Source organism: Chiloscyllium plagiosum, chromosome 3, assembly GCF_004010195.1.
Source record: "Chiloscyllium plagiosum isolate BGI_BamShark_2017 chromosome 3, ASM401019v2, whole genome shotgun sequence".
In the NCBI taxonomy this organism is placed as follows: Eukaryota; Metazoa; Chordata; class Chondrichthyes; order Orectolobiformes; family Hemiscylliidae; genus Chiloscyllium; species Chiloscyllium plagiosum.
The window spans coordinates 87,377,777-87,397,575 of record NC_057712.1 but is presented as its reverse complement, the minus strand read 5'-3'; the positions used below and the strand labels follow the sequence as shown (position 1 = coordinate 87,397,575).

At 39.7% G+C, this 19,799-nt stretch overlaps 1 protein-coding gene across 7 annotated transcripts in view; it reads left to right on the top strand.

Moving 5' to 3' along the window:
• Window positions 1-19,799, top strand: part of usp45 (ubiquitin specific peptidase 45) — a 158,199-nt gene that overhangs the window by 63,688 nt on the left and 74,712 nt on the right. For all 7 annotated transcript variants that reach the window (XM_043685574.1, XM_043685580.1, XM_043685569.1 and 4 more), the window contains 3 exons: window positions 7,002-7,150; window positions 9,731-9,826; window positions 13,976-14,106. In XM_043685574.1, the coding sequence (XP_043541509.1) occupies window positions 7,002-7,150; window positions 9,731-9,826; window positions 13,976-14,106 (376 nt within the window). The remainder of the gene's footprint in view (window positions 1-7,001; window positions 7,151-9,730; window positions 9,827-13,975; window positions 14,107-19,799) is intronic.

Genomic DNA, 19,799 nt, shown 5'->3' with positions numbered 1-19,799 from the left:
ATAGAAATTGATTCTCTAGACTATTCCTATCCAAGTGTGGTCCTATTCTGAGATTTAGAGTGAATTGGGTTCCTGGAGTCTGAAAAATGTAATGTGATCTTATTGAAGCACAGAAGTTTGGAAGGGACTTGACAGAGTTGACACTGAGAGGTTGTTGCGCATGGCTGGGGAATCAAGAACACGGGCCCCACCTCAGGATAAGAAGATAATCATTTAAGGCTGAGATGATGAGAGTTTTTTTTCACCCGAATTATTGTGATTCTTTAAACATCTAAATTCTGGTGGATGCTTCATCATTGAATATACCTATAGCTCTAATAGATTTTTCGTGCCAAAGAATCAAGGGATGTGTGGAGTAGTTTGGAAAGCAAAGAAGGAACAGAAGATCAGCTAGTCATATTGAATGATGGAGTGAATAAACAGTAGGCTATTTCTTAGCTTCAAATGAACCCTGAGGGGAAAAAACATAAAGTGAAATAGCAAGCCTTCATGAAAAACAGCTTTTTGGAAAAATTAGAAGTTTGGGAAAATTGATTTTCGAATTAGATAAAAAAAGGGAGACTTGAGTTGATAGACAAATTGCATAATTAGAAACCCTTTCCTGTACTTCATGCATGTGAGGTATGAAGAAAAATGATGTACATAACTGAAGCATTGATGTCTTCTGAAGATTTGTCTTTGTCTTTGTCTTTTTGTTTTCTCTGCCTCAATGGACAACTCAATGTGCTTCGCTTGTGGCATTTAGTTAATTTCCTGTGAGTACCTGAATGGCTGTCACTGTTGACTGGTACCGAGAAGGTTCTGTTTCAAATAAGACAGGATACCATGAATGATTGAATTTTGGATGAATTATTGGTTTGGGATTTCTTATTCCTGAGTTTTTTCTCTGCCTCAGTGATGTGCTTGCCTTTGAAGAAAGCCAAACCCATTTTTTTTGTTTCATTGCACCAGGTGTAGTAATCTGGGCAAACTACTGCCAAAGTTCAAAGATGATATCAAAACACATAAGTGAAGCCTTCAGGCTGTCTTTGTTGTGCTTTCTCTGACCAGCATAAGAGCACATTCCATAGAATATTTGCTCAAGAAGAATCTTATACAAGTTGACTAGAAAATAATATGTGACAATAAAAGGATATTCTATTCTATTTGAAATATTTGACAAAAAATTGAAAACTTGAGCAATGCCTTTGGAGTGCAGGTTCATAGCTCCTTGAAAGTGGAGTCGCAGGTAGATAGGATAGTGAAGAAGGCGTTTGGTATGCTTTCCTTTATCGGTCAGAGTATTGAGTACAGGAGTTGGGAGGTCATATTGAGGCTGTACAGGACATTTGTCAGGCCACTTTTGGAATATTGCTTGCAATTCTGGTCTTCCTATCGGAAAGATGTTGTGAAACTTGAAAGGGTTCAGAAAAGATTTACAAGGATGTTGCCAGGGTTGAAGGATTTGAGCTATAGGGAGAGGTTGAATAGGCTAAGGCTGTTTTCCCTGGAGCGTCGGAAGCTGAAGGGTGACTTGATAGAGGTTTATAAAATCATGAGGGGTGTGGATCGGATAAATATACAAAGTCTTTTCCCTGGGGTGGGGAGTCCAGAACTAGAGGGCACAGGTTTGGGATGAGAGGGGAAAGATATAAAAGAGACCTCAGGGGCAACTTTCTCACTGAGGGTGGTACATGTATGGAATGAATTGCCAGAGGAAGTGGTCGAGGCTCGTACGATTGCAGCATTTAAAAGGCATCTGGGTGGGTACATGAAAAGGAAGGGTTTGGAGGGATATGGGTCGGGTGCTGGCAGGTGGGACTAGATTGGGTCGAGATATTTGGTCGGCATGGATGAGTTGGACCGAAGGATCTGTTTGCATGCTGTACATCTCTATGATTGTATGACTCTATGTTGTGTAGTGGTCTATGAAAGACCAAGAATATAAATAGATGTCGAAGGATTATGGGAGACCCTTAAAAGTGGGAAAGTAGAACTCCAATCTTTGAGGTATCAAGTGTCTGCTCATCACACTCATTTTGCATTGAATTAGGATATTCATAAATAATTGGTTAGGCTACACATGCAAAAATTAAATTAAATCAGCTTTTTGATTCCCCATAAAATGGACACTATCCAAACTCAGTGATTCAGCAAACACATTGGTATGTGACCCTGATTTTCAACTGGATGAAGAGTTCTTCCACTATGAGACAAATGCTAGAATTTGCCTGTATGAGTAACTACAGGCCGATTAGCTTAACATCTGTTATTTGGAAAATGTTAGAATCTGTTCTAAAGAATGTAACAGCAGAGCATTTAGAAGTACATACTGTGATCAAGTAGAGTCGTTGTATCTTCACGAAGGAATAATCAAACCTGACAAATTTACTAGATTTGTTTGAGGAGGTAATAAGCAAGATAGATAAAGGGGAAACAGGAGAGATAATATATTTGGAATTTTGGAATACGCTTGGTAAGATGCCACACATTAGGTACTTAATAAGCTAAGGGCCCATGGTTTTCGGGAGTTGGGATAAGGGAAGCATTTTCAAATGGCACCTGCAACTAGTGGTATGCCACAGGGATCAGCGTTGGAGCCATGATTATTTACAATGTATATTGGTTTCATGAATGAGGAAAACGAATATCCAAGAGCAAGATTTGTAATGACACAAAAGTAATGGGAAGGCAAATGCTGAGGATGAGACAAATTCTGCGGTGTAGACAGGCAAGAAGCAGGATATGGAGAAGGTGATATTTCGGTTCAACTTCTCCACCTCCTGATGCTGCTTGGGTTGCTGTGTTCTTCCAGCCTGCTGCCTGTCTATTTGGGATTTCAGCATCTGCAGTTTTTGTCTCTAACAAAATCTGTGGAGGCATAGACAGGTTGTGTGAGTGGGCAGAAACCTCGCAGATGGAATATTATGTGGGATGCTTTTGCATAAATGATGGAGGACCTGAATATTATTTAAGTGGAGAAAGACTGCAGCAACGTACAGAACAGAGGGATAAACCACAAAAAGCTAGCATCCAATTTCGCAATGTAATAGCAAAGGCAAATAGAATGTCAGTTTTTATTTCAAAATGAATAGAGTATGATGCCAGTTTTGCAAGAACAGTGCAAGGCAGTAGTTGGACCACATTGTGAATGGTTTTGGGTTCTTTATTGAAAGGAAGATATATTGGCATTTGAGGCACAGAGAAGATTCACAAACTGATGCCAAGTATGGAGGAATTGTCTTATAAGGAGAAGTTAGGTAGTTCTTGGAATATAGAAGACTGAGAAGCGATCTCATTGAAACAATAAAGATTCCTGGGAATTTGACAAGGTAGATGCAGAAAGATTGTTTCCCCTTGGGAGAGTTTAGGACTAGAGTGCATAATCTCAGAATAAGACATTGAACATTTAAGACAGAGATGATTTATTTCTTCTCCGACTGTAGTGATCCTGTGGAATTATTTATTACAGAGGCTTTTGAGGCTGGATCACTAATTATATTCAAAGCTGAGTTAGACAAATTTTTAATTCGTAACGGAACCAAGGGTTATAGTCATAGAAGCACTTGGTGATCATTCAGTTGCAAGAAGAAACTGAACCAGTTTTGTAATTTAGTTTGGTTCTTGTCCTTGGATCCCATCGGTATTTAGTTTTTGATCAGTTCAGCCATTTATGTCCTTGTGAAATAAAATTTATGTAGACTGCACCAAATTCATTACCCAGGCCTCATTACCACCTTAAAATAGTTATCAGTCAGTCATGACCTTCCATTAACAGCAGTGCTCACTGCTGTTGATTCAGCTATGCCCTTTCCAATGACTTGATATTGTTTCTCAGAATTTTTTTCCAATTCTTTGCCCATCACACAGATTAGATTAACTGTCTGGTTATTACTAGTTTAATCCCCTTTCTTCCTCTTTTAAATCTTCTCACAGAATGTTGGCATTGCTGGCTAAGTCAGAATTTTTTTGTTGCCTATCCCTCTGTGCCTTTGACAAGATGGTAATGGTGAGCTGCCTTCTTGAACCACTGCAGTCAATAGGAGTGTGCATATCCCTCTGTCTTGTTGAGATGGGAGATCCAGGATTTTAACTCAATAACAGTGAAGGAACAGCAATATTGTTTCAAGTATGAATATAGTGTGGCTCAGAGAGGAACCTGGGTGTAGTGACACATCATTCTGACTACTGCCCTTGTTCTCGGTGGTGGCAGTCATATGTTTGGAAGGTGCTATTCAAGGAGTCTTGGAGAGTTTTAGCGTAGTAAGCAAAGAAAGTCAGCATGAAGTTCTTGAGGGAAATCTTGATTAACTAACTTGCTGGAGGCAGAAGAGGAGATTTATTAAGGCAATATGTTGATGTGGCATACTAGACTTCTAAAGGGTATGTGATTCAGTGCCACACATTAGATATAAGTAAAGTCAGAGCTCATGGAGTTAAAAATGGTAATAGCAACAGGGGTATGAAATTAGCAGAGTGACAAACATGGATGTTTTTGGGCTGAAGGATAATTTGTAGTGGAATTCTCCGAGAGTTAGTGCTTGGACCTTTGTTTTTCCTGATATATGTGAATGACCTAGAGCTTGGCAAACATGCATATGAAGCCAGACTGGGCTATTTGGCCTCTCAGCTGGGAGGAAGTGAGGACTGCAGATGCTGGCAATCAGAGTTGAGTGTAGTGCTGGGAAAACACAGCCGGTCAGGCAGCATCAAAGGTGCAGGAGAGTCAACGATTTGGGCGTGAGCCCTTCATCAGGAATGAGGCTTGTGGCCCAAGGAGGCTGAGAGATAAATGGGAAGATCGTGGGGCTTGGGGGAAAGGTAGCTGGGATAGCGATATGGAGATGAAGGTGGTAGGTCGGAGAGAAGGGTGAAGCAGATAGGTGGGAAGGAAGATGGACAGGTAGGACCATTCAAGAGGGTGGTGCTGAGTTGGAAAGTTGAGACTGGGCTAAGTTGGGGGAGGGGAAATGGAGAAACTGGTGAAATCCACATTGATCTAGTGTGGTTGGAGGGTCCCAAGGCGAAAGATGAGGCATTCTTCCTCCAGGCATCGGGTGGTTAGGATTTGGTGATGGAGGAGACCCAGGACCTGCATGTCCCAGGCACCACACTAACCAACCTCACCGCCCTGTGGCTGAACATTTTAATCCCCCACCCACTCCACCAAGGACATGCAGGTCTGGGATTTACATATTAATGAACCAAAATGTGCAACCCATTTTAAAAGATGAAAGACTTAACAGCAATCTAGGTTTGTTCAACATGTCATTTCAATTGTGTAACACTGTAATCTTTTGCTATAAATTCTGTGTCTTATGGTCCTGCTCCACAGCTACCTGATGAAGGAGCAGCGCTCCGAAAGGTAGTGCCTCCAAATAAAGCTGTTGGACTATAACCTGGTGGTGTGATTTTTAACTTTGTCCACACCAGTCCAACACCTCCATATCGCGGTAAAAATCAGATAGCTCCGACTAGTTCAGAGAGTTAGTGTGGACCAGTCCAACACTGGCTCCTCCACATCATATTTCCTAATTGGTACTTTTTATCAAGTTAGGATACCTTTCATCTAGGCCTGGTATTTTATCTGCTTCAAGAATGCTAAATTCCTTACTATTTCTCTGTCAGTATGGTTTTCCCATACCATCTATCTCATTTACTTGTACAAAAGACTTTCAAGATAAAGTCTGTACAATGCAATGCAAATAGAAAAGTTTAAGCGAACAATCCAATGGATTTATTTTGTTTCAATAAGGTTCACCATTATTATATTCATTTTTATACATGCCAAAAAGAGTCTTTTTTTGTTAATTCTTTAATAAAATATATCATTATTTCCTACTTTCCAACTTGAGTCATTACATTATGTATCCTTATACTGTGGCTTCCAAAACCTATTAAATCCTTGGATTTTTAACATGGCTTTTATACTTGATTTGCAGTGCTCATTAGTACTTAACAATCTAGTTTCCAACTGTTCTGATTTGTTGGTTACAGTTACTTTGGCATCATAGAAGTTGCGAAATATTGCATTCATCCAGTCAAGTCCATGAATTCCTGTAGGCTAGGATTTAATAATGCCCAACTCCTCCTCGCCCACTCAACTCTTAAGTGATATGGCAAATAGATTAGTTAGGTCTCCATGCTGGTTGCACTTATTGCTGAGAAATTTCAGACATCTGTGTGGTTTTCTAGTCTTAATCAAAGAGTGCTTCCTTTTGCAGCTGGGACCAAAACAACAGATCTTGCGCTGGCGGCAAAAAAACTTTCAGCTGTCATCTGTGATCACAGATGACTGCAACTGTGTTCACAACTGAATACTTAATTCTAATGAGACCATAAGTATTTATACACTATTTAGAATATATGTATGGCTGTACAAAAGTAATCATTCTAATTTGTAATTGAAACATCTAACTCTTGAATGCATTTGTTAAATTTTTAACAAAAGTATCTCAGGAATCTAAACAAATTAAGGTATTTGGGGCTACAGGTAATTAATGACCTGTTTGTCTAAAATATCCCTAAGATCATGCCCAAGCTCCATGTTGTTTATTACTTCACCTACTAGGTAGTTGCAGAGGCTTAGGATGGTCAGCTACTTAATTTGCTTGCATCTGAAGTGAACTGTTTCATTTTCTTGATTTCATTGCTTGAGGAGCTAGAAATATGAAAGTGTCTGTATGGAAATATATCTGTATCTTATTGTTTCTTCTGTCATGAGATTCTGCATTCCAGTTCCAGTTTCAAATGTAAAATATTTCACTTGATAGGCAAATTAATTGCTATATATTCTGAAAATCTTTCTACATGTGGAGAGCAATAAAATATTGCCATACGTAAGTGTGACCATGTTAAGGCAGGGGATTAATGGGGGAAATCCTTATTATTTTGAACAAAAATTCTAGGTATGCTCAATGTTTTTGACGATACAAGTGTGTCACGTCTCCACAAAAAAACCTAATGCAAATATTTACTAATACTGTGGAAAAAATATTGTCTATATTTGAATCTTTTTACAGGTTTGAATTCAAAATTAATGAAGGTTTTGGATGAAAATTCAGATAGCAATGAAACAGAAAGAGGAAAACATATGATCAACAATGTAGCTGTTCCTGTCAAAGGCCTGTGCAATTTAGGAAATACCTGCTTCTTTAATGCTGTTATGCAAGTAAGAAATTGAAACAAAATACTTCCCTTTTCTATATGTTCCTAGTTTGTTCACATTTGTGTTTTGCTTCCATTTCATGCCTCTATAATAGAGTCTGGAACAACATCACTGATCAAGAGGGGAGGAAGTATGAAACAGGGAACTACACACCAGATAGCCTTACATCGATCATTGTGAAAGTTTGAACCTATTATTCGGGAAATTTTAACAATGTAATTAGAAAAGTGTAGCAGAAATAGGACAATTCAACATTATTTTACAAAAGCAAAGTCCTGTTGGATTAATTTATGAGAATGTTTTGAGAACGTAACTTCTTTGGTAAACAAACTAGTACCAATGGATGTAGAATATTTGGATTTCCAAAGGCATTCATTAAGATGCCAGTGAAAGGGTAATGTATAAGATAAGGGGTCATGGTGTTTGGTTTTATAAACGTGTGGTTAGAGGATTGTTTATTGGACAGGAAGCAGAGGATAAATAGGACATTTTCAAGTTGACAGGCTTGACCACGGGGAATATCACAAGGAGCAATGGTGGGCCCTCAGCTATTTACAATCTATATTCATGACTTCAATGAAGAGTCAGAGAATAATGATACAAAGCTGGATAGGAATGCCAGCTGTGAGGAGGACACAATGCAGCAAAGATGTCTGGACCAGCTTATTGAGTGCCAGATGGAGCATAATGTGAGGAAGCGTGAGAATATTCACTTTGATCATAAGAATAGAAAAGGAGAATTTTTTTTTATATACCTTGAAAGTTTGTACTCCTGAAAGGAGCTGAGGAAGTTCTCATACAGATACAGCTAACAATTAAGAACGCGATTTACATGTAAGCATTTATTTGAAGATAGGAGTACAAAAATTATAACTCCTTGCTAGAACTGTATCTGACTTTGGTCAGATCGCACCTAGAATTCTTTTTACTACTTTGATCTCCATAGTTAAAGAAGGATGCACTTGCATTGAAGGACGTACAGCAGACGTTCTCGATTAGTCTTTGGGATGAGGGCGTTGCCCTATTATGAAAGGTTGAGTAACTTAGGTCATTGTTCTCTGGAGTTTAGAAGAATGGGAGATGATCTCATTGGGCCATTCCTGGTTATGAAGCAGCTTGATAGGGTAGACCTTGAGGCGTTATTATCCCTGACAGGTGCATCTGGAATAATCGGATACAGTTTCAGGTTAAGTGAGTGTTCATTTTGGACTAAAATGAAGAGAAATGTCTTCATAGAGTCAAAGAGTCATACTGCACAGAAATGCAGCCTTCGGTACAACTTGTCAAAGATGACCAGATAACCTAAAATGAACTAATCCCATTTTTTTGCTTTTGACCCAAATCCATCAAAACCTTTCCTATTCATGTACCTGTTCAAATGTCTTTTAAATGTTGTAATTGTGCCCATCTCGACCATTTTTCTTTGGTAGCTCATTCCATATATGCACCACCCTCTGTGTAAAACAAGTTGCCCTTAGATCCCTTTTAAATAATTCCCCTCTCACCTTAAACCTATGTCCTCTAGTTTTGGACTACCTTAGGAAAAAGACCTTGTCTATTCATCTTATCTATGCCCCTTATGATTTCATAAATTTCCATAAGGTCACCCCTCAGCCTCTGATACTTCAGGTAAAAAAAAAAGTCCCAGCATATCCAGTATCTCCTTCCAGCTCAAACCCTCCAGTCCCAGCAACATCCTTGTAATTTTTTTCCTGTACCATTGCTAGTTTACAAACATCCTTCCTATAGCATGGCAACCAGAATTGTAAGAAGTATTCTAAAAGTGGCCTCAACAATATCCTGTGTAGCCACAACATGACATCCCAACTCCAATAACTAGTGCTCTGATCTATGAAGGCAAGTGTACCAAACTCCTCCTTCACCACTCTGTGTACCTGTCACCCAGCTGCAAGAAACTATGAACTTGCACTCCTCGGTCCCTCTGTTCAACAGCACTCACCCAGGCCCTAACATTAACTAAGTTCTAACTTGGTTTGCCTTACCAAAATGCAACACCTTGTATTTATCTAAATTAAAATCCATCTGCCACTTCTTGGCCCATTGGCCCATCTAATGAAGATCTTGCTGTACACTTAGAACACAGTGCATCATACCACCAATTTTGGTATTATTCACAAACTTATTAACCATACCTCGTATATTCTCATCAAAATCTCACTCAAAAGATTGAATCTTTGGAGTTCTCTAATTCAGAGGGTTGTGAATATACTAACATTGAATAAGGCTAAAATGGATATAAAAAAAGAAACAAAAAACGCACAGATCACAACATACATTGGAGAAAGTCAAAACTTGTTTCCAAAGGAAGCTTTAAGTTAATGTATCAGGAAATAGAAAATACACTGTCATCTAAATTTATAAGTAATTGAACTATATTATCAGTAACATTTCTTTGAGCTTGATGGTGTCTAAATTAACTCAAATATACAAAAATAAACCTCATAAAACATTGAAAACTTTTTGTACCAGAGTGCAATAATTAAGTTTTTTTTTATTCATCCTGTTGAAATTTTTGGTTATGTAAATTTTGCTTATGGAGTGTTGTTGCCATGTTTTTTTCAGAATATGGCTCAAACCTACATGCTTAGTGATCTTATGCATGAAATGAAAGAGAAAGGGACAAAGCTGAAGATTTGTCCACCCGCTGACTCAAATTTGGTAAGTGATGAACTTGTCATACAGCATATTACTTCAATTCAGTGTGCACAGATGGCTGAAATTGAACTAAGCTCGATCCGTAGATCAGGGGTAAGAATACTGTGAAGCACCTTGTGATCTTTTATTGGCATTGGTGTACATTATGAGTTGACACCAGATTGTTTTTGTTCCAAATGCTGTGTAAAGTCAGGAATAATGTTCTCTATTAGTAGCACCTTCGTTTATGGTATCCTACTTTTTTTTCATTATTAGTTTGTTTGTCTATACAGCAACAAATGATTTTAACTGATTTGTCATTTTAAATTTTGTATTTTTCAAATGCAATTTCTGAAAACAGTAGAGTAATCAAAGGTGAATTATATTTAATTTTTATTAATGCACTCATTGTTAGAATTTGAATATAAGTTCTGAAAAGCTTGTCATTGTTACTGCGTGCTTTTGTTTTGTGTTCAGTATGAAATCACTCAACTATTTAGCTTTCTTAATTGTTCTCCACTTTCTTTTTGTCCCTGCTGTGCAACAACTCGTGCTGACTAATGCATTCCAAGATATGGATTTCAAATCAATCAGTGACCTTCAATCACTGGAATCTGTGCAACAACATTTACATGATGCCAATGAAAAATGCTTTAAAATGCCAGCTGCCTTGGTACAAAAAGCTATCCAGGAGAATAGCTATTCAGGAGAAAAATGAGAAAAATAATCTAATCACAAATAAACGCAATGAAATTCCACGAGATCCTTAGTTATCAACATTTTTCTGCATGACTAGGACTTCATTATCATATGCTATTTATTAGAGTGAGAAAGTTAAGTCATGTTTTCGGAGTCAGGAAACTAGAGACAAGTTCACCAAGTATGACATGGCCAGTAGCATTGCCCAATATTAACCAACAATAGTTTACAAGAGCAAAATCCCAGGAATACTGGAAATATTAAATATTAATAGAAAATGTTGGTAGCATTTAGCAAGTCAGTCAGCGTCTATGATGACGCAAGCAGAGTTTACTTCTTAGGTTGATGATCTGCCGTTGGAACTGGGCAAAGTTAGAAATGTAATAATGGAGGGAGAGAACAAAAGGCAAGGTCTGTGATAGGGTCAACAGGGGTAAAGATTAAATGATGAGTTAGTGGCACAAAACCAAACAAACTGGTAAAAGAACAAGTGAAGAAACAAAGATGTGTCAAGAGGAGATGTGAGTGATGAAATAATGAAAGTTGTTATGTGGAAGCAGGAACAAGAGAAAATGAGACAACAGCTAAAACCTTTTAAAAATGGCAAACTGAATGGGGAGCATAAGGAGCAGAAGTAGGCCTTTTAACTCCTCAATCTGAAAACAAAAAATGCTGGACTGAAGTCAGTCTAGCCCCAGTTGAGAAACTTGATTTCACATCACCCTTGCTCTGTTTGTACATCACTTTTAATCTATGCCTTCTCATTATTGTTTCTTCAATGCACAGGAACAGCTTCTCCCTATCTACTTTGTCCAGCCCGGTCACACATTTGAAAGCCTCTATCACATCTCCTGTCAGCTTTCTTCTCTCAAAGAAGAACAGTCCCCACTTCTCCAATCTATCAACTGATTTTCTAACTCCTGGAATCATTCTTTTAAATCACTGCGCATTCTTTCCAATGCATTTCACATCTTTCCTTCAATGTGGCGTCTAAACTGTACACAGTACTGCAGCTGAAGTGTCTTGTACAGATTCAACATTGCCTTCTTGCTCTTGTACTATATGCCCCTATTAATAAAGGCAAGAAAACTCTTCCTTATTAACTGCTGTCTCCCTCTGCTCCTGTGCATCCTTTAGAATTGTATCCCATATTTTATATTCACTGTTTTTCAAACCCAAGTATATCACCTCATACTTGGCTGCATTGAACTGCATCTGCAACCTACCTACGCACTCCACCAACTTGTCCTTTTGGAACTCCACATTGTTTTCTTCACACTCTCAATTCTTCCAAGTACGGTTTCATATAAAAAGCTTTGAAGTTATCCCTTGCACACCAAGATTCAGATCGTTAATATATTTCAAGAAAAGATAGGGTCCCGACACTGCCCCTTGGGAAATGCATTACAAATCATCCTCCAGCCTGAAAAATATTCGTTGCTTGTTACTCTTGTCCTTTCAGTCAACTAATTTTATGTCCACTCTAGTTCTGCTACTGAAAATGTTTTGTTTTCATCTTGATAATTATTTAGCCAAGTTGTTTGCAGATCAGAATTCTAGAGGGAATTAGGTTACTAGCTGAAAAGGAAGAATGTGAGGATATTATACTGGGTGAATTGCTCTTTTGGAGAGTTGGTGAAGACATGGCAAGATGAATGATAATCACCTGTATGGTAAAAATTCTGTGCTTCTGTAAATTACAATCCAAAGTGTATCTTCATTCATCTTTTCAGCGGTAGACCTGGGTGACATTTTTTAATAGAATCCTTAAAGTGTCGAAGCAGGCCATTGAGCCCACCCTCCAAAGAGCATCCCTCCCAGACCTATTCCATCCCTGTAATCCTGCATTTCCCATAGTTAACCAACCTACCCTGCACATTCCTGAATACTATGGGGCAATTTAGCATGGTCAATCCACCTAATCAGCAATCTTTGGACTGTGGGAGGAAACCAGAGCACCGAGAGGATACCCATACAGACAATGGGAGAACATGCAAACGCCACACAGTCACCTGAGGATAAAATCGAACCCGGGTCCCTGGTGCTGTGAGGCAGTTGTGCTAACCACTAGGCCACCATGTTACCTTCTGAGCCACCGTGCTGCCCTATATATTGATTGGATCTCCTCTTCTTAGAAACATTTTCCTTAATGTAGGAAATGGATTGTTTAGTTCTTTGACTAAACTAGTGAGTTAAAGCCAGCCTGATATTACCAACCTTACAAGAACTTCTAGAGCCTTGGCACGTGTTTTCTCCCCTCGATCAACTTAAGATTCATAGCATCCCTACAATGTGGAAACAGGCCATTTGACTCCACTCATCCACACCTACTCTCCGAAGAGCATCCAATACAGACTCAACCGTCTACCCTATCCCTGGAACCTTGCATTTCCATTGGCTGATCCAGTTAACCTACATATCCCTGGACACTACCGGCAATTTAGCGTGGCCAATCCACCTAATCTGCACAACGTTGAACTGTGGGAGGAAGCCGGAGCACGAGGAGGACAGGCAAACTCCAAACAGACAGACACGTGAGGTTGGAATTGGACCTGGGTCCGTGATGCTGTCAGGCAGAAGTGTTAACCGCTTCCCCACATTCCCCCTAATTAATCCCACCACTTCCTGGAACCATCACATCTCCCACTTTTAAACCAACTTGCAGGACTTCATTATTTGTGTTTGCAATTTGTTAGTTGTTTATCCTTAGAATTGCTCATCAAGCTTGCTAATAAGCTGCTTATAATGGCTAGCTAGTCTGACTATTCTCAGTTCCATGCTCACTAACTTGAATGTAAATTTGAAGTATAAATTAGTTAATTAAGAGTTGTATTCAATTTATCTTTACTTTCATTTGTTTATCATCCATAACCCCTCAAAGGCAGAAATGCCATGGTGTAGAGATGTTTTAGTGTTGTGTAACAGGGAAAAGCAGCTTGCAATATTTGGCAGTTTTTGATTGTTTTGAAATGTCTTTCACTCTTGTGGAGCATGCTTTTGCATGAAATTTGGGCAGTTCTTCCGTTTAATAGCGTTACAACAAGCTGTACAGCAATAATCTGTATTCTTACATAATATGCTAAGAAAGTGTTTCCCCTGGCTTTGGAATGAGAGGTCACAATCTTGGAATTTCAGACAGCAATTAGGAATTGGTCCTTGACTGAGGTTCTTGGAATCTTCTATCCAGAGAGCTCTGAATGCTTAGTTGTAGAATACTGATGGAACTAAGTGTGAGAACATATTAGACTGATTACATTGAGTGGCAGAATGTTTTCAAAGGGCTGAATGTTTAACTCTTAAAACTTAGGTTCTCTTTGCCCCCCCCCCCCCCCCCCCACACACACACACTCATGTAACCAAAAAATAGATTTTATGTTACTCATTAAGTGTTTGTAATATACAATGTATGTAAAAATGAAAGTTGTATGAGAATATCGCATGAATGATTCTTCTCCCCTTTTCCTTCATGTACAGGATCCATTGATGATAACACTTCCTAGCCCTGGATTATTGACATCAGCCGTTTATTTATTGCTTCACAGTATGAAAGAAGCAGGAAATGGGCCGTTGGTTCCGAGAGCACTTTTCAGTCAGTTATGTCAGAAGTAAGTCCATTGTTGTAGTCAATATATGTACTTTCTAAAGAACATCATAAGCAAATTAATTACTTTTTAAGTGCAGTCATAATTACTTAAGCAATTGTAGCAGTCAATTTCAGTATTATAAGATTCAACAAAATATTTCAGCTATGTTACAAGTTAATTTATTTTTGATTGAGTTTGAAGAAGTTTTGTTTCTATGACACTGAGGGAAATGGTTTTCAAGCACAGTCATGAAGTAACATATTTTAACTTTTACGCAAGGGCTTAGTTTTAGAAGGATTGCAATTCGAGCTTGATAAACACTGAGCACATTGGATATAACAATAACTGAGGTCTAAAGATAGCCCAATTTTAATGCTAAAGATCTATGCTCCAGAAGTAACCAGATTTATAGTCAATTTGGTCCTTTGCAAACACTATAATAATTTCTGCCTGACAAATCTTTTTTGTCAATTATAATGATGGCTGGTGGAGAGAACCTAAGCAATGCATTCTGACCTTCAAACGCAGGATAGATCCAATCCAGCCAGTTACTAATCATCAAACTACTCTCAGTCATTAGCAAAGTGATGGAATTATTGTCATTAGTACTACTCAGCAACACTTACTCAATTTTAGCCTGCACAGTTTGGATTTAACCATTGCCTTCAGTTGTTTTTTGAATTATATGGAGTTAATCAAATTGGTTGAAGATTGGCATCTGTGACTCTGGGGACCACAGGAGGCAGTCGAGATGGGGAATCGATCTGAGAAAGTATGTTCTGGTTTTGAAGGGAACGCATTGAAGATTTACCAGTTTGATTCGTCTAATGGCAGGACTGATATCTGAAGAGAGACTGGATCAGTTCAGACTATATTCACTGGAGTTCAGAAGAACAAGGTGAAATCTTGTTGAAACTTATAAAATTCTAACCAGACCGGACATAGTAAATGCAGGAAGGATGCACATGATGACTAAGCAGTCCAGAACCAGGGATCACAGTCTAAGACAATGGGTAGGCCATTTAGGACTGAGACAAGAAATTTCTTCACATAGAGAATGGTGAGCCGATGGAATTCTCTACCGTGGAAAGTAGTTAAGGCCAAAACATTGTCTAATTTCAAAAACGAAATAGATCTAGACCTCGGGGCTAAAGAGTCAAAGTGGCACAGGGAGAAAGCAGAAACAGAGTGCTGAATAATGTTGAATAGCTTGAATTGGTAGAAGCTTCAAGCATTAATTGGTTTGTATGTATAAGCCCAGTTTGCATCTTTGCGTACGATTTTTATTTTCATTTATTGCTTTGTGCACAAAGCTGAGAGGGTTTTCTTGCACATGATCGTTACAGTTATAGGGATCAGTGATTGTGGATCATATCACCCACAGTTGACAGCAAGGTTGTCAGAAGTTAACGTCTAGCAGGACTATTCAAAATGGTAAGGTTGGGGGGGGGGGGAATCCTGAAACATCACAATCCAAAACAAGCCCTCAACAGCGATTCAAGCGAAGGATATTAATGTGATGTCAATGGCTGTGATGTGGATGAAGGCTGCAGCAACGGGCAGATCCCCAGTCATCCCCAGTGGTTTCCTTGCCACTGGAACATTCACAGTATCCCCACTCTCAATAATTGGGGAGCCCAACAAATCAGCCCGAACAGTAGCACTGAAGTATTTGCAACAGTCTTCAGCCAGTGGTGCTGTGTGGATAATCCATCTTGTCACTGCAGAGACCCTGGCATCACAGTGCTGGTCTTCAGTCAATTTGATTCACTCGTCATGATATGAAGAAATGGCTGGAGGTATTGGGCACTGCAAAGACCATGTGGTCTCTCATTATTCTGGCAATAGTCCTAAAGGTGTTCCATAGAACTTATCACATCCCTCACCAAGCTGTTCCAGTACTGCTGAACACTGTATCTACCTGACAACACGGAAAACTGTCCAGGTCATGTCCTGTGCACAAAAAGCAGCATAAATCCAGCCAATTATTGTCCCATTAGTTTGCTCTGGGACATCAATAAAGTGATGGAAGGAGTTAACAACAGTTCTATCAAGCAGCACTTGTTTGGCAATAACCTGTTCATTGGCATTCAGTTTAGATTCCATCAGGGCCACTTTCTAACCTAATCCCAGTTTTAATTCAAACATGGGCAACATGAATTCCAAAGGTGAGATTCACTCTCCTTGAAATCAAGGCTGCATTTGACTGAGTGTGCCGTCAAGGAGCCTTAAAGATACTGGAATCAGCAGGAAAACTCTCCACTATTTAGTATCATTTGTGGCATAAAGAAAGTTGGTGCTGTTTTTGGAGGTCAATCATCTCAGCTCCGAGATATCTCTGCAAGAATTGTTCAGGGAATTGTCCTTGGCATAACATCTTCAGCTGCTTTATCAGCGAATCTCTCTCTTCATAAGATCAGAGGTGGGAATGTTCACACATGATGTGAATTGTCTGTTTCAGCCTCAGATATTGGCCAGGGATGGGATGAAGTCAGAGGAAGAAAATGGAGCTTGTAACCAGAACAGAAGACAGTGACCTCCATGCTCCCAATGTTTGAATAACATGGGCAGTGATACAATGAATCATGTTCACAGCTGAACCCAAATAGGTCAACATAAAGGCACACGAGGGACACTGTTAGAAGCAAAGAGGGAGAGAGTGATGCAGTTAGAAGTAATTTGTAGAGTGAATATCTGGATTCAGAATCTCAAAAGGCACAATGGGTCAGTGGTTAGTGCTGCTGCTTCACAGTGCTAGGGACCCTGGTTCAATTCTAGCCTCAGGTTGCTGTCTGTGTGAAGCTTGCATGTTCTCCCTGTGTCAGCATGGGTTTCCTCCCACAACCCAAAGATGTTAGTTAGGTGTATTGATCATGCTAACTTGCCCATAGTATACATGAATGTGTAGGTTAGGTGGATTAGCCATGAGAAGTGCAGGGTTATGGGGAAAGGGTAGGGGGTGAGTGTGGGTGAGCTGCTCTTCAAAGGGTCGGTATGGATTTGTTCGGCTGAATTCTATGAAAAAATGGTTGCACCATGCCAATGTCTTCAGATATTGAAGGATTCCCTGAAAACACAGAAAGACCTAGACTATATTCAGGTTTGGGTTAATAAGTAGCAATTAACATTCACACTAAGGTGGCTTTTTCAGTGTCTGTTAAGAACCTGTCAGGTAGGTTTTTTATCGATGCTTCTGTGTTGTCTGCATTATTATTTTGTGTAAGTTTGTCTAGTTTTCTCTGCAGGTCTAGTTTTTTTCATTTTCTGTGTTTGTTGCTGTCTAATGTCTATGGCTTGTTGTACTGTGTCTGTCCATTCATAATATGTTGTATTAGTAAAGATTTTTGGCGCAAAATGTCCTGGTGGTATTCACAGAGTCTGTTGTGGGCGTCATTAATCATCTCTCTAAGCATTCTGTGACCGTTTTGCTCTGCTACTCTTTTGGCTATTGGGTGTTAAGAGGAGGTTTGTATTTAAGATATTCAGTACCTGTTTCCTTACGCGTTCGTGCAGGAAGTACAGCTGTTTGCGGGTGGTGCGATATCAGTTGTCAGTGGTTTCCCATTTTTGGGCCAGTTTTAGTGTACCCATAGATGATAGTGAGTTTTGAGAGGATTTGTAGCTCAGGTTAGGTTCTGGATGTAGGTTTGCTCACTGAGCTGGAAGGTTTATTTTCAGATGTTTCATCACCATACTAGGTAACATCATTAGTGAGTCTCCAGATGAAGCTTCAGTGGAGGCTCACTGATGATGCTAGTATGGTGACGAAATGTCTGAAAATGAACCTTCCAGCTCAGTGAGCAAACCTACATCCAAAATTAACATTCATGTCACACGAGTGAGGCAGTGACCATCTTCAAGAAGAGACAATCAACCATCGCCTTTGACATTCAATAGTATTACCAGCACTAAATTCCCCACCTATGCCATGTTTACAATGTTTAAGAAGGTAGCTCACCATCATGTTTTCAATGGCAACCAGAGATGGGCAATTAATGCTGGTCCAGTTAGTGGTGCCCAAACCTCACAAGTGAATAAAACATTTTTTAAAATCTTCATTCAATCTGGAGGTCAGAGTTGTTTTTTTCTGGAGACAAACTGACAATATCAGTTCAGTATTTTGAAAAGAAATGTACGGAAATTATTGCTTTCTTTGGCCTGCAGAAAGGTTCCAAAAACTATTTTCTGATCAACCCATTCAGAGATGCTATTACACCTGCATCTCCTGGCTCAGAGATAGGGATAGTATCACTGTGCCACTGTAATGATTTGGAGATGCTGGTGTTGGACTGGGGTGTACAAAGTTAAAAATCACACAACACCAGGTTATAGTCCAACAGGTTATGTGGATGTACCTACTAGAGAAGGGGCAAAACTTGACCTACTCTTGGGAAATAAGGCAGGGCAGGTGACTGATGTGTCAGTGGGGGAGCACTTTGGGGCCAGCGACCATAATTCTATTCGTTTTAAAATCGTGATGGAAAAGGATAGACCAGATCTAAAAGTTGAAGTTCTAAATTTATTGGGCAAAAGCTTTCAAAAGCTTATTGGAGGCAGATGTTCGCAGGTTAAGGGACGGCTGGAAAATGGGAAGCTTTCAGTGGGCGGCACATTGGCACAGTGGTTAGCACTGCTGCCTCACAGCGCCAGACACCTGGTTCAATTCCCGCCTCAGTCGACTGACTGTGTGGAGTTTGCACATTCTCCCCGTGTCTGCGTGGGTTTCCTCCGGGTGCTCCGGTTTCCTCCCACAGTCCAAAGATGTGCAGGTCAGGTGAATTAGCCATGCTAAATTGCCCATAGTGTTAGGTGAAGGGGTAAATGTAGGGGTATGTGGGTTGTGCTTCGGTGGGTCAGTGTGGACTTGTTGGGCCGAAGGGCCTGTTTCCACACTAAGTAATCTAATCTAAAAATGAGATAACAAGAATCCAGAGAAAGTATATTCCTGTCAGGGTGAAAGGGAAGGCTGGTAGGTATAGGGAATGCTGGATGACTAAAGAAATTGAGGGTTTGGTTAAGAAAAAGAAGGAAGCATATGTCAGGTATAGACAGGATAGATCGAGTGAATCCTTAGAAGAGTGTAAAGAAAGTAAGAGTATAAAGAAAGTAGGAGTATACTTAAGAGGGACATCAGGAGGGCAAAAAGGGGACATGAGATAGTGTTGGTAAATAGAATTAAGGAGAATCCAAAGGGTTTTTACAAATATATTAAGGACAAAAGGGTAACTAGGGAGAGAATAGGGCCCCTCAAAGATCAGCAAGGCGGCCTTTGTGTGGAGCCACAGAAAATGGGGGAGGTACTAAATGAATATTTTGCATCAGTATTTACTGTGGAAAAGGATATGGAAGATATAGACTGTAGGGAAATTGATGGTGACATCTTGTAAAATGTCCAGATTACAGAGGAGGAAGTGCTGGTTGTCTTGAAACGGTTAAAGCTGGATAAATCCCCAGGACCTGATCAGGTGTACCCGAAAACTCTGTGGGAAGCTAGAGAATTGATTGCTGGGCCTCTTGCTGAGATATTTGTATCATCGATAGTCACAGGTGAGGTGCCGGAAGACTGGAGGTTGGCAAACGTGGTGCCACTGTTTAAGAAGGGCGGTCAAGCCAGGGAACTATAGACCAGTGAGCCTGACCTCGGTGGTGGGCAAGTTGCTGGAGGGAATCCCGAGTGACAGGATGTACATGTATTTGGAAAGGCAAGGACTGAT